The 13612-nt window shown below is 35.9% G+C and overlaps 1 protein-coding gene across 4 annotated transcripts in view; it reads right to left on the reverse strand.

Annotated features, from left to right (window-relative positions):
- The window catches only part of ARFGAP3 (ADP ribosylation factor GTPase activating protein 3), a 35745-nt gene that overhangs the window by 16438 nt on the left and 5695 nt on the right, over positions 1–13612 (reverse strand). For 3 of the 4 annotated variants that reach the window (XM_015869709.2, XM_015869692.2, XM_015869719.2), the window contains exons 3-10: positions 13522–13594; positions 11643–11774; positions 9681–9764; positions 7928–8009; positions 7476–7535; positions 5319–5365; positions 3515–3660; positions 182–307 (exon numbers count right to left, since the gene is read on the reverse strand). In XM_015869709.2, the coding sequence (XP_015725195.1) occupies positions 182–307; positions 3515–3660; positions 5319–5365; positions 7476–7535; positions 7928–8009; positions 9681–9764; positions 11643–11774; positions 13522–13594 (750 nt within the window). The remainder of the gene's footprint in view (positions 1–181; positions 308–3514; positions 3661–5318; positions 5366–7475; positions 7536–7927; positions 8010–9680; positions 9765–11642; positions 11775–13521; positions 13595–13612) is intronic. The other variant, XM_015869700.2, reaches the window with a different exon arrangement.

Consider the following 13612-nt stretch of genomic DNA (forward strand, 5'->3'; position numbering starts at 1 on the left):
ACTTAAGTGAGCATCTGTTTGGAAAACTATAACTCCTATCCCCTTCTCTGACAAATACTCCATTCTTTGAAAATTAAATTTCCATAACACTTCAGTATATTTTTTCATTTAGGAAGTAAAATCAAGGATATTTGCATGAAACTACAGTCCACTTAAACATAGCATACAGAACTTCACATACCTTCTGTTGCTGCCAAATCCCATGCCAAGCCTCTCTAGTTCATTCTTCTTCTTACCAGACAGATTTAACTTTTCTTCTTTTGTTTTAATATCAAGATCTCTGTAGGCCAATCGTAAAGACGATACACTAGAAAAAAACCATACAGTTAAATGTTATTGTAAAATCATTTTAAAACAGTAAGAAAACTTGATAGAAAACAAGTAATGCATATTGTACAACTGTATCTTGTTTTCTGTGCTTATGAAAATATTCATAATTAACACGATCACATTCCAACTATAAGAATGGGAAAAACGTAGTAAAGAATACTGTCTAAATGGTACTCTAGTCTAGAACAGACAGAGTTGGGTTTTTTGTTGGCTTTTTTTTTTTTTTTCTACTTCAAAACACATGTAAAAAATTCTACTGTTACAGCTCAGGGTACAGTTTTGCTCTACCATCAAGTCAAGCACTGTCCGAGTTGTACCTGCTACCAAATAATTACCAAAATTACCCAAATCTGATATATTACAGAAACCACAATACAACACTAGTAATGTGTTCCCATAAGTGCACTCCTTGGCCCTGCTATATCTTCCTACATGCTCCTAATGGTTTTAACACCTGCTATATATACCTGAGGAACTTTTAGTAGAGGTGGACTACATTTCCTGTCTATTAATGCTGTTATTCTCTATTGTCAAAAAAACAAACAAACAAACAAACAAAAAAAACCCACTCAATGGGGGGAAGAGAATCTTTATAACTGGAACATCAAATATATTCTCTAGTATGGAAACTCTGGAGCATCCAGTACTTTTTTACTTCATGGCAAACAACATATTTTGTCACCTGAAACATCCTTGTAATTCAAATACAGTAAGTGCTGTGAGATGCCACAGGCTTTTCTAAACCTCAAAACTGTATTCATTATTTCCTAGCAGTCTCAATGTAGGAGGCAGAGTATTTTTAATCATGATCACAGAACTGCAGGAACACTGCTTAAATTTAATTTGTTAGTTTGAAGGGGATACAAAGAGTAATTTTAATGAGGAACACAACAATATCTAATTCATGCGTCTGTCATAAAGTACAAGTGAACACTATCGTAAGACAAATAAATGGGAATTAGACGCTACTTGTAGATATTTCCCATCTGCTTGTAACAGGAAGTCTGAAAACAATACATTTTCCTTGTAACTTTCCATCCACTTTGTACAGAAGCAGAAATGAAAAGCAAAGCCATTTGATTACTGAAATGGATTCCTCTGGTCTTACTCTTCATCTGGCCCCATGTGTCATTACTTAACTTTAAACAGAAGTATAAGATGCCCCTAATAAAACTCATATCTTACTGGACAGTGCAAGATAGAGGTTGCATACCTGAACTTGTGATGACTGGATATCCTTTCATAGAATCACAGAATTACTCAGGTTGGAAAGGACCTCAAAGATCATCAAGTCCAGCTGCAGCCTAACCATAGCACCCTAACTCTAACAACCCTCTGCTAAACCATATCTCTGAGCGCCACATCCAAACAGCTCTTAAACACATCCAGGGATGGTGACTCAACTACTCCCCTTGGGAAAGAAGGTACTTGCTTGGTACTTCATCAGGCTTTAATTGAGAACTAAAATATATTATGTATTATATCCAGGTGCTGACAACAATAAATGTCAGTCATCTGTTGAATGATTTTTGAAATCAGTAAAATCAGAAGATCTTATCATCAAAATACAGAATATATCTAGGGAAGCCTTTGATAATTCTTACTCTTTAGAACCAACCATTATAGAGGAAATGGAAAACATTTTCTGAAGTTCAACTTAAAACTGCTCCTGAAAGAAATCTACCCAGCACTTTACTTAAGTAAAAAGATAGCAATCTGTTTCATGAAATCTATTTAATGAACATAAAAACATTTCCTATTTTCTGAAGATTAAAATCATCACTATACCTATTAGTTTTATAGTAACACCAGCAGTGTATTATATCATCACTGCACAGCAGAAAATGAAGAAACTGTGTACCAGCTATAAAATTACTTTTCAAGTTTCAAATATTAGGTCTCTTTCTAAAAAGGAAGAACCAAAAGCATAATTTCCAAGCACATAACAAAGTCACAACTAATTAATTTACTCAAGCTCATTACTCTAGATTTTAAAACTAAAACCACACAAATTAGCTGGAGGCACACACAACCTAAAAAGCGTTCATTCTTCTTTAATTTTGATATAGACTGCCATCTACAGTTAAAAACCCAGAAAGTTAACCTGTAGTGAATGTTACCTTGCCTCTACTGAGACCTGATACATAAGCCCGGGTCAATGGGCATCCCTTGCATTTACAGAACTTTTTGGAGGGTCCTAGCTACTCCAGAAAATTTGCAGTGGACCTACAAATATCAGGTACTGACAAATGTTTCTGACACAGAGACAGGATCACTACTGTGAATTTCTTCCAAACTGAAAAATATCATTAAAGATATTATCATTAGAGAGCACAAATAATAACGAACAATCATTTTTCTTTTTTATTTAGCAGCATGTTTCTCCAATTCAGTTTATTGTTAATTTTTTGCAATCAATGAGGAATGTGACTTTTGTGGTAAGAATACTTGGAAAAAACAAGCAATCCCCTTCTGATTAATACTTTTGTTGCACACAAAACATGAGTTTCTGTGGAGGTCATGTAACAAGCATGCAGAAATACCATGAAGTAGACTGCAGGCTAAAGAGCTTGGTATCATGAATTCCAAGTGATCTTCTAATTTTCTAATTGCAAATATACTCAGAAAATTTCTCAATAGTTTATTAAAATGAAGCATCTTAGATCTTTAAGATGTAATGCTAAGAATAAAGAGTTGCAGCCTATTTACTGAGCTGGGGCCTCTGACGCAAAACAAGTTTTTATGAAAGTGAAGGTAGCTTCTGTATAAAACAGCTGAAACATAAGCAGGCAATTCTAGCTTAACTTAATCAACCTTCTGCTTTCAAGGGAGAAACTCTTACCCAATACATACATATACAATACAGAGTACCTGTATGATTCCTAAGCAATCAGCGAGTCTGTTACAATGTTTATACAGTTTGTTACATCAAACCAAAATGAACTACGTAACTAGTACCGAACAAAGACAGTTCAAAAGGTGAGAGTCTCCTCTGGTAACACGGGAAAACGGAACAATTACTTTTTGACACACCCCATCCACATTTGGGGATTTTTATTAAATCAAGAACTGAAGTTCTATTTGCAAATGTAGTCCTTTGGTACCATTTAAAATGCTAAGAGTTAATTCATTAACAAGAAATCAGGCATTGTGCTTTACTGTTGTATATGCAACTCATACTTACAGTGGCTCTTCCATCTCTATTTTCTTACTGCCATGAAGATCCTCTTGTTCCTTCATTTTATCTACAGCTTGTGCTTGTTTTTCAATCTCACTGAAGCTTTGGCTGCTGACCTTTTGGGCCCCCAAACCACCTTTTTTGGCACCAAGCTTGATTGATTTAAAAAATAAAAATAAAAATGCAAGATTACAACTGAGAAAATACTGAAGAATCCATTTTGAAAGCAACAGCAAATACTATACTCTGCAGGGAGTATAGTACACAACGTCAATAATGATTATGCTACATAAAAATTACATATTTTGTTGCAATTGAACCATTTGATGCTCATTCACTTAATTAATAATTACAGAAGTCATAGAAGTGGGTAAGATTTTTTGAAATAGAACTCACTGGCCAGTGCATTACCTTAGTACTAAGGGCTGATTTATTCATATTTTTAATAAACACGTACATAGGCATTTGACCATTTAGCATAAGATAGGAATACACACATTTTGTCTATAAGTGTATGCAAAATGCATAAATGCACAATTAGTATTTGCATATAACAAAGCACAGCAAGTTGACTTTTTTTTTTAAAGGATAAACATGTCAGTTTAAGAGGTCACAGTTTAGCAATGCTTCTTTTAAAATAAATCTATTTCTAGCTCATTACTTCAACATGAATATAAATTATTATAAAAAAACACTGACTACTACCAATATGAACAGACAAAATGAAGTAGATTCAGAAAATGCAAAACACTAAAACTGCTGCTCTCAGTCTCCTGAGAGTTCAATTTTCCATCTGCAATACTACATCAATATTAATTCTCCCAGCATACCTAGCTTAACTTGTTACCACGATGAAGTTTTCAACTAAGAGCTCTGGCTTACGTACACACAGAATTGTACAATTCTAGGCCCTGACAACACACGTGCACCTGTGAACTCAATTATGTTCTTTTAACTATAAGAGAACATTGCTGCATCAGCCATTTGGAATAAATATGAAACTCCTCTTGCATACTAAAGTCCTCTAGTGGGAGCAACGAATACTATGTTTCAAACTAGTCAGTCAGCTGCAACTTATCTATACACCCAACAAAGTGCCATACTGCGGTGCAGTGTTCGAAGAGAGCTACTACACAAATAAAAGCCTCAGTGTCTCAAGTTCACCTTATATTGCCAGATTAATCCATATGTGCTTATTTAGCCACTTAAAAGGGGTGCTGCAAATGCCTCTGTTTTCACGATTTGTTACAAAAAGAACTCAAATGTCAAGTAGCATGGCTGCAAAACTAAAGAAGTCTAACAACACAGAGTTAAAATATCTGACAAGAAAGAAGAAAGTTTACAGGGCACATAAAGGTTAAGGGATGAAGCTGCAGGCACAATGGTTGTGAATGAAGCCTATGTATCAATAAAGGCTTTGACATTTTTATTTTACTCATCTTTTAAAAGACAGGTGTGAAAGTCTAGACAGTGCAGTAAGCTGCAAATATGCAAACACACTCAGAATTTATCTGAAATCAGATAACAACCCACGCATCTTAAGTACTCTGCTACAGAACACCAGTAATCTGGGAGACAAATCTTAGCAATCATAAACTCATTTGAGTTGGAAGGGACCTATTCATTTTGAAATGGATCATTAGTTGTTTTGACGTAGAACAGGTTCTCTATTGCATTTTAGTTTTAAGTTGTTACCAATGTAGGTACTGTTTAGTATTAACTCACATAATACATTTCCAAATTGTAACTTACTGTTTCCATAGATCAGTAATACAGAGGGAAAAAGAAAATGTTAATTCTATTGACTTACCCCTTTCTTAACTTGATTTGGCTTCTTTTTTATAAAGGTGGTGTTCTCTGCAAAGATGAAATGTACATTACATTACACTTGCATTAATATCAGAGCTGCAAAAGTTAATTTCTACAATTTCAGCCTCAAAACATGTTTTTGAATTTACTGTCCAAGTATTATAGTTTATTCATGAAGAGATTCAGAAACTAAACTGATTACGGTGAACAGAGGGGTAACTATTACCAAGAAAACATGAAAAAAGAGCCTCTGATTGAAGATATGGCACCTCCTGCCTATTAGTTCACAGACTTGCCATTCTGAATCACACTGAAGGTTTACCTGATCCCAAACCACTTCTGGGACAAATTTTTACTAGACAGAAAGGCACTACCTACATTTAAAACAACCAGTGATAAAGATGAAATAAATCAGTATCATAAATGTACCAACAAAACCACAAACATCACTAGAAGTGACAACACACTCTGCCACTGAACTGAACAGTTTTGCTTAATAGCCTAAATACACTATTAGGAGTCTAAATTTACATGTGAAGTTTGAAAGTTCCAGCCTTAATGCTTTGTATTCAACTTTGAAACACATAAAATAAATGAGTTTACATCCTGCTCTTCACAAAGCCTGACTCAGCTCCTGATCCTGGTATTTTAATGAGGTCACAGTTGAATTAACTACAGTTTTCAAACAACTCCTACTAAATGCTCATACATATAGGAAAACTCTTTAGAGCTGGAATTTAGTTGGAAATAGACTGAACAAGAATACACAGAACAGAGATTCTGTGTGTAAGACAGAACTTGCCTTGTCCAAAGAAATTAAGAAAAGCACTTGTTTTGTGAAAATCTGTGTTATAGATAAAAAAAAAAAATTAGAAAAAAATAGGTAGCAGAGGTTCCTAGTCTTTAGCCTCCATCTTATTTAAAAAATAGTGAACACAAAAACAACAAAGATCATATCATCTTGAAGCACTAAGCAAGACCAAGCTACACTTCTTTACTAACACTGTGCTGCTGAAAAATCAATACTCCTGCTCCTGCAGGATGTTCCTCAAAATGATACACCACCTATGTATTTAATTCTATTCTGTTTTCTTCAGCTTCTTAACATACACAAAGATATATTCCGCACTGTTAAGCAAATTTAGATTCTAGACACTGAAGATCTTGCATTACAAACACAAGACTTTTCCTGCCTAATTTTATGTTTCGTTTACTGAAAAGGAAGCAAATCTACATCTAGATAGACAGAAGGACCTACAACATGTAGTCTTACTTTACATAAAGTTCTTGCTTAAATAAATAAATAAAATAAAAAGCAGGCCATTGTTCACAGCACAGCGCTCCACTTGTGTATAGATGCAGAAGGCTAACAAATGTAAAGCATTGTTGGTCACCCTTATTAGGTGCAGTATCTGTAGCATTTAAACTCACTGAGACAGCTAGGATAACACAGACAAAACCAGAACACAATTGACTAAAACTGACTTCTTCATCTCAATACACACAGTTTAAGAGAAGAAGCTGTAAAACAGTGCCATGGTTTTGTAATTTTGTATGATGCCGTGGCATGCATTCCACGCCATAACACCATGTGGAACACAGAGAAGAACTCCACGTCCCAGAAAACCTCACCGCCAGAGATAGAAGTGACGCGCTCTCTCTCTCGCTCTCTCTCTCTCTCTCTCTCTCTCTCTCTCTCTCACTGCCTGGCAGCAGCTGTGGGTGTGCTTCCAAGCCATGAGCCTTCCATTTCAAAGTATGCTTCTCAGTCTTCAGAAAACTCTCTCTCTCTTATTTATTAGCCTCAATTTCAATTAGATTGTATTATATTGTGTTATCTTGCATTCCGATATCATAGTTAGTAAAATAAGTTTTCCTCCTTAGATCATTGCCACTGCTCTGTCTGTTTCTTTGAGCCCAGCTCCCATTTCCCTTCCCATTTTTTAGGGCCAGGGGGCCCACGGGCCTACTGCCCTACTGTCACAGAGAGAGATTGATCTAAATAACTCTGTGACAAACAGATTCTGATGTTTCAAACTAACTCACACACAGAATACTGAAGTAGGACTTTCACGTCCCTTCCCAGTCACACATTCTGAGTAAAAAACCACACAGAGGCACTCTCTATTGTTTGCTGTCTTCTGCGTATACTCATTACCTATTGTGGCTTTTGGTGACGTACTAAGGCAATCAACACTTGGTCCATGTTCTGGTCCACCTGAAAATATAACGTATAGCAAAGCTAAGAATACCAGAAGGCTCATTAGAATGTTTAAACACTAAAACACAGCTCACAGTCCTCAGACTACTGCTTGATTCAGATACCCTAAGGTGTTATTTCTGTTACAGCTTTACCATTTACTAACAAGCACCCAAAGATTCATCTGAAATCTTCTGAACCAGACTTTAAGTTGGATTTCTACTAAACATTATTAAAGGAACATGCAACACCACACATTCTAGTACAACCCTTCTACAATTCCTTCACAAAATTCCAAAGTTACTAGCAAGGTTAGACTATTTAACCACCGAAGGAGGGTAAAGAGAACCTAAACAAAGAAACCATCAGAAAACACACGAAGTTTTTTCTTAACTAAGAACCGGTCATACCTTCATAGCTTTCTGGGATGTTTTCTGAAGCTTTCTGTTGTAGAGGAACTGGTTCTGGTTCTGATGATACCCATTCTGTATTCTTCATATTGAATTTAAAATAAATAAATAAATAAAAATCAGAAGTGCACACGAAATGGAAACCATCAAATAAATATGAGCACTGTACTCAAAAACCACTGATGAGTTAATACGGAAGTCTTACAACAGCTTCTAGTTTTAAAACCTATTAAAAGAAATGCCTATCTTTATTAAAAAGTGAGCTGTATTCAAAGCACTGCTGAGCATCCATATTCACCTTTCAGGAAATTTCAATGATCACTCAGCAAAACAACAATGTGCATTTTAATTATGTTTTAGATTTCTTCACTGTATGCTGGCTTTTCACTTGTAATTATTTTTTACTCTTAACATTTATACAGAACACGAGACCTGAATCATCTATTTACATATAATAAACAACCCTTCTCCTCACACTAAGGTCTCATACTTCTCATTTTCTAACATTTACTTTTTGACAGTACTTTGGCAGTATTCCAAAGTCTTTGATGAGTCTTTCCACTTTGCTCAGGCACATCCTTCTCACCAGGCAAGCCTGAGGCCTGGTTGTAATAATACCTGCTTAATATTACCTTTCTTTTTCCCCTACAAGCCCTGTGCCAGTTCATGCTTGCTCTTCCTTAAAACCTCAAAGCTTCCTGACATCTCCCTCTCAAAATACCACACACAAGGAATCTGTTGCCCTGAGGCACACAGACTAATTGCCTCTGATCTATATTTTCAGCTATCCAAAAATTCTTCTCTGAAAATTGACTGCACCTGACCCACAAAGCCTCTCAAGAGGGTTTGTATCAAGTTCCTACTTCTTGTCCTTAGCCTAAAAATATTTACAACATTTCTCTGCTTAACCCTCCTTCTCCCTCATTTGCTTCAGTTCATATATTTCCTATGTTCTTGCAAGTGTTATTCCACGTTCCTTTTGGAAACAGAAATACTCCAGTTATTTTTCTACTCTCAGAACAGTCCACCTTCTGGTGAAAATCCTAGTTTATAACAAAAAGTTTTAGGTGCTCACAAACAGCAAACATACTAGAAAATACTACTGCCACAACATTCAATATTGTTGCAATATTTAGGAATACTAAGTGTAGCAGTTACTTAATTATCAGAAGATCACAATTGCTTTCATGGGTATTTTTCAAATATCAGACTCCAGAGAGTCTCTGAAACATTGTTCTCTCAAAACACAGACAGCATCTACCACCAAAAGGCACTGGGAAAGCAGAGCAGAGGTAAGATCAGACACATAAAAACCAACAGTAGCAATAGCCTGCAGAAAGTTACTCTGATTTTTTTTTTCAAAGAAGATGTAATTCTGCAGGAAGGAATAAAGTACCTGCTTAGCCAATGTTTTAGGAACACTATACTGATTATAAACTGAAGTTTTCACTTAGTAAATTTAAACCAGGGCACTCTCACATCAAATGGCTCAGTCATGAGTCCAAGTGGAATTGCGTGCCTAAGAAAAATGGTTTTGCTCCACATTTAGTTATTATTTAGGTAATTCTGAATTATCATCACAGAAAGTCATTCATATTCAGGAATAACTCCAAGACCCACTGAAGGATGAGAAGATAAATGAGTTTAGCTCAACAACCTACTGTTTAAGATTTTCTTTCAGGGTCTTAATCCTTGCAACAGAACACACAGTTATCCTAATACATTTAGAAAGCAAAGTAGAATCAACCTATACCTTGGAAGAAGCATGGGATGCAAAAAAGTCCTCTTCCTTGTGCTGAGGTGATGCAGGTGGCATTCCGCATCCATCTGTCCACAGCTACAAGTGTTTAGAAAGAGGATCAAGGTGAAGGAGGAGATTATTAATTTTACAGGACAGTTGCATTAAGGTATTAAGGTATAAGCGCACTTATCTTAAAACTACCTTTTCTTTTTTTTAAATCAGGTTAAAAATTCAGTGATTTTCTTTTCCTAAGTACTTCATCCTTACAAATTTATTGGAGTATATGACATTCCTTGTCTTGATTCCATGTCTGTGGTATCTTCCTTCCCAGTAACCATTTCCTACCTAACAAAATACTCGGTATAAGCTCTGCTGCAGTGATATTATTAATATTTGATATCACTAGAACTTGATCCTAAAGTTTTTTCATATTCTCATATAAGAACAAAAAAACCAAACACTAAGAAAATACCATGGTTTGGTACTTCGATGAATTGTCCCACTTGGTCTAAGAGTTCCAAAACCTCTACTACACCTACAGAAAGCTTTTGCGAGATGCTAAGAGTTCTCAGGATAGGCCGCAGAGCCCTAAGTGCTTCAGGTCATTCTTGGAACCCTGCAAGACAATACCTGAACTTGTGATCTACATTCCAAGTTTAGAAGGTTCTTTCTAATACATGCAAAAGACATTGTACTGAAAATAAGGACCACTTCCAAAAAGGTTACGAAATATGCAACAAGATTACCTCATTACTGAATAACCAATTGAACCAGCAAATGAATTTCTTTTAATGTGACTGGTACAAACACTAATTACTGAATGACACACTTCAACAACACAGACAGCACATCATCACTTAAGCCTGTAGTATATTCAGAAATATATTTACTATTTTTTTTATGTAAGAAATAAACTATTAATACAGATTTCATCCAAAAATTCGGTAATCGAAGGTTAACACAGTTCTTTCAAGTGTCATTTGGGGAACTGGATGCCTATTTAAATGCAAATAGTATATTAAGCTTACTTGTTTTATATCTAAAGTAAAAGAATTCTCTGAAATCAGTGATGTGAATCATGTTAAATGTAATATCGTTACATAGGGTTATTATAACTCACTAAATTTCATGCTGCATTATGTACAGACTGAAAGAAAGAAAAAAAGCAAGAAAAGCATATTGTGCTTTTTTTCTAATTCCCACTCATCTGATCAACTTCAAATGAAGTCAAGTCATGGACTTGAACACACTGAATTAAACCATCAAAGCATTCATTCTGTGTACGCAAAACAGAATTGTGTCAAACTTACTTAACACCTCAGCAATCTCGTACACTGCACAGTTCACTAACGACTTCTTCCTGTAAGCAATGTAATTTCAAGGCTCTGACAGCATGACTGAACTGCATCAGCACTTCTAACAGAACAGCATGCTCAAAGCATGTCATTTGAGAATTTTTCAAGTACCATTTTCATACAAAATTTACCTATTCAAGCCAAAACCCTGCTAAAATCACAACTATTTTATAGATAGCTATTGGCGCTTCTATGTTTTTACAATTCTGTACTTCTAAGTAATAATTCAGCTCCAGAAAGGCAAAGCTAATCGTAATTCGTGGAGAAGAGCTGGCATATTTATTGCACAATAGCACAAATACAATTTTGCAGTACATCTGTGAAACAAAGTAATACCCATTTGGAAGAATACCTGAAGTTTCCACCTGCAATTCTTCTAAGTTACTGTAAATGATACAATTAACATTTTGAGTAATCCAGAAGTGATTCTGAATTATTGGGTTGAGCTCTACCCTCAATATCTGCTGCAAATAACCTACTCCACTTCTTGCCCTTTCATGACAATATGTAGCAGTACTTCCAAAACAATCATCTTCCACATTGCTAATTAGAAATTTAAGGTGGTGGTTAAGGAGTGGGAAGTGTTTCAGAAATCTAAATGAGGGCACACTTGACTTACATCAGTACCATGCTTTCTTGTTGCTTGTGTTGCAAGAGATTTAATCTTCTCCTTGTAAAGCTGAGCAGCTCGACTGTTATACTTTGCATTGGTGTCATTTGTTGTGCATCCATGTTGATGGAAGAAAGCAGACTATGAAGCAAAACATATAAAATGCAATAAGAAACAAATTTTGAAACAAATGCCACTTAACATCAATACACACCTTAATGCAGAAAAATGCTCTCCTCCTGTATCTAAATTTTCTAAACTATGAAGTCCATGTAAATCTCCAAAACAAGAAGAAAATTCCATTATGGCAACATATGGACACATAAAGCAACAAAAACAAACACATTAGTGGGACCTTCTACAAGTATATACAATTCAAATCATACAGAATTATTCCTATCTCTGAATCTAAGAACTGAAGAAAGGAAGAGGTAACTGACTGCCAACAGCTTTGCTTCAAAAGATGTTTCTGGTATTCTAAAAGACATTGCTTGGCTTCATTTCAAGCATGCTAGGGAGAACAATGTATGTTCAACTGACTTTTTACATGGGCAGATAGCAATAGGACAAGGTGGACTGGCTTTAAACAAAAGTGGAGATTGAGGTCAGATGTTAGAAGGAAATTCTTTACTCAGAGGGCAGTGAGGCCCTTGAACAGCTACCCAGAGAAGCTGTGGTGCCCCATCCCTGGAGGCATCCAAGCCCAGGTGGGGTGGGGCCCGGGGTAGCCTGAACTGGTTGAGGGTTGGCAGCCCTTCCTGCAGCAGGGGGCTGGAACTGGATAAGCATTTCTTCCAACCCAAGTCACTTGACAATACTATGATTCAATAGCATCAAAATGATTATACAGAAATGGTCTTCCTTTAAAAACAACAACAACTACACTTCCGTGTGTGCGTACATATAGATACGCACTCTCTTTTTACATGCTTATTTACATACACATACAAAATTTGTTTGTAAGATCAAAACATGGAAAAGCTAGGCATGTTTTTCAGTACCTAGAACTAACTAGCAAATTACATCATATGTTCTTGCATAAAAGAAAATATCAGACCATTACAGTAAAACATGGTAAACAAGTTTCTGATAGGGTCAGCAAATCCAGATAACTGAAGGTTAGAATGTCAAATGTAAAACCAGTGCGCAAATACTAGACTTTGTAAAAAAATAAGCCAGCCAACTTCTGTAACTACAATAGAAAGAGTTGTAAATGTCACCCTGACACAAAGATCACGCAATTCTGTTTATAAATACATTTACACTTACAAAATTGACTTTCAGAGCTTTTCCCTGTAGGCCCCAATTGCCATCACTGTAGATTTTTATTCTGAAGACAAAAGGAACTTGCAACAACACCACATTTCCTAGCAACCTCATAGAGAGCGAGGAAATAGCTAGAAAGTTCACAACTGCTGTTACCCAAGATTCAGTGTCATCAGGCAATTATAAAATGCAAACAACAAATGTTATTCTGACAGTATTTCTAAGCAATATTTAGTAAAAACAGAATTGGACTTAACTGTAACAAAAAAAAGGAACTGTTTTTTAATGCAATTAAAGGGAAAATGTCAGCTTTACTTTTTAAATGTTCTGCTACTTCCTCTCTGACAGTGCTGTGTGCCTCATCTTCATTTCAACTGTGCCAAAGTCATAAAGGTTCAGGACTTAGGAGAGACTTTCAACACTGACATGGTCTTTGGCATGGCATCATCATAAGCCCAGTAAGGAAATACAGCCACGGGAAAACACTTGTTAACTAGGTTTACAAGCAGATGGAAAGCCATCTTTCAGCAGTTATCAACCTTCCACTGTTAAATCAGATGCTTTGACAATGTATCAACAGTAGTTTCCAAGCCTAACAAGCTTCAATGTGCAGGATACATACAGCATTTGCATTTCCTCCAACTTGCATACATCTCAGCTGAAACCAAGACCAGTTGGAATCCAGTTCTGTAGATCTAAAGAGAAGGAAACAT

This window comes from Coturnix japonica, chromosome 1 (genome assembly GCF_001577835.2).
Source record: "Coturnix japonica isolate 7356 chromosome 1, Coturnix japonica 2.1, whole genome shotgun sequence".
NCBI lineage: Eukaryota > Metazoa > Chordata > Aves > Galliformes > Phasianidae > Coturnix > Coturnix japonica.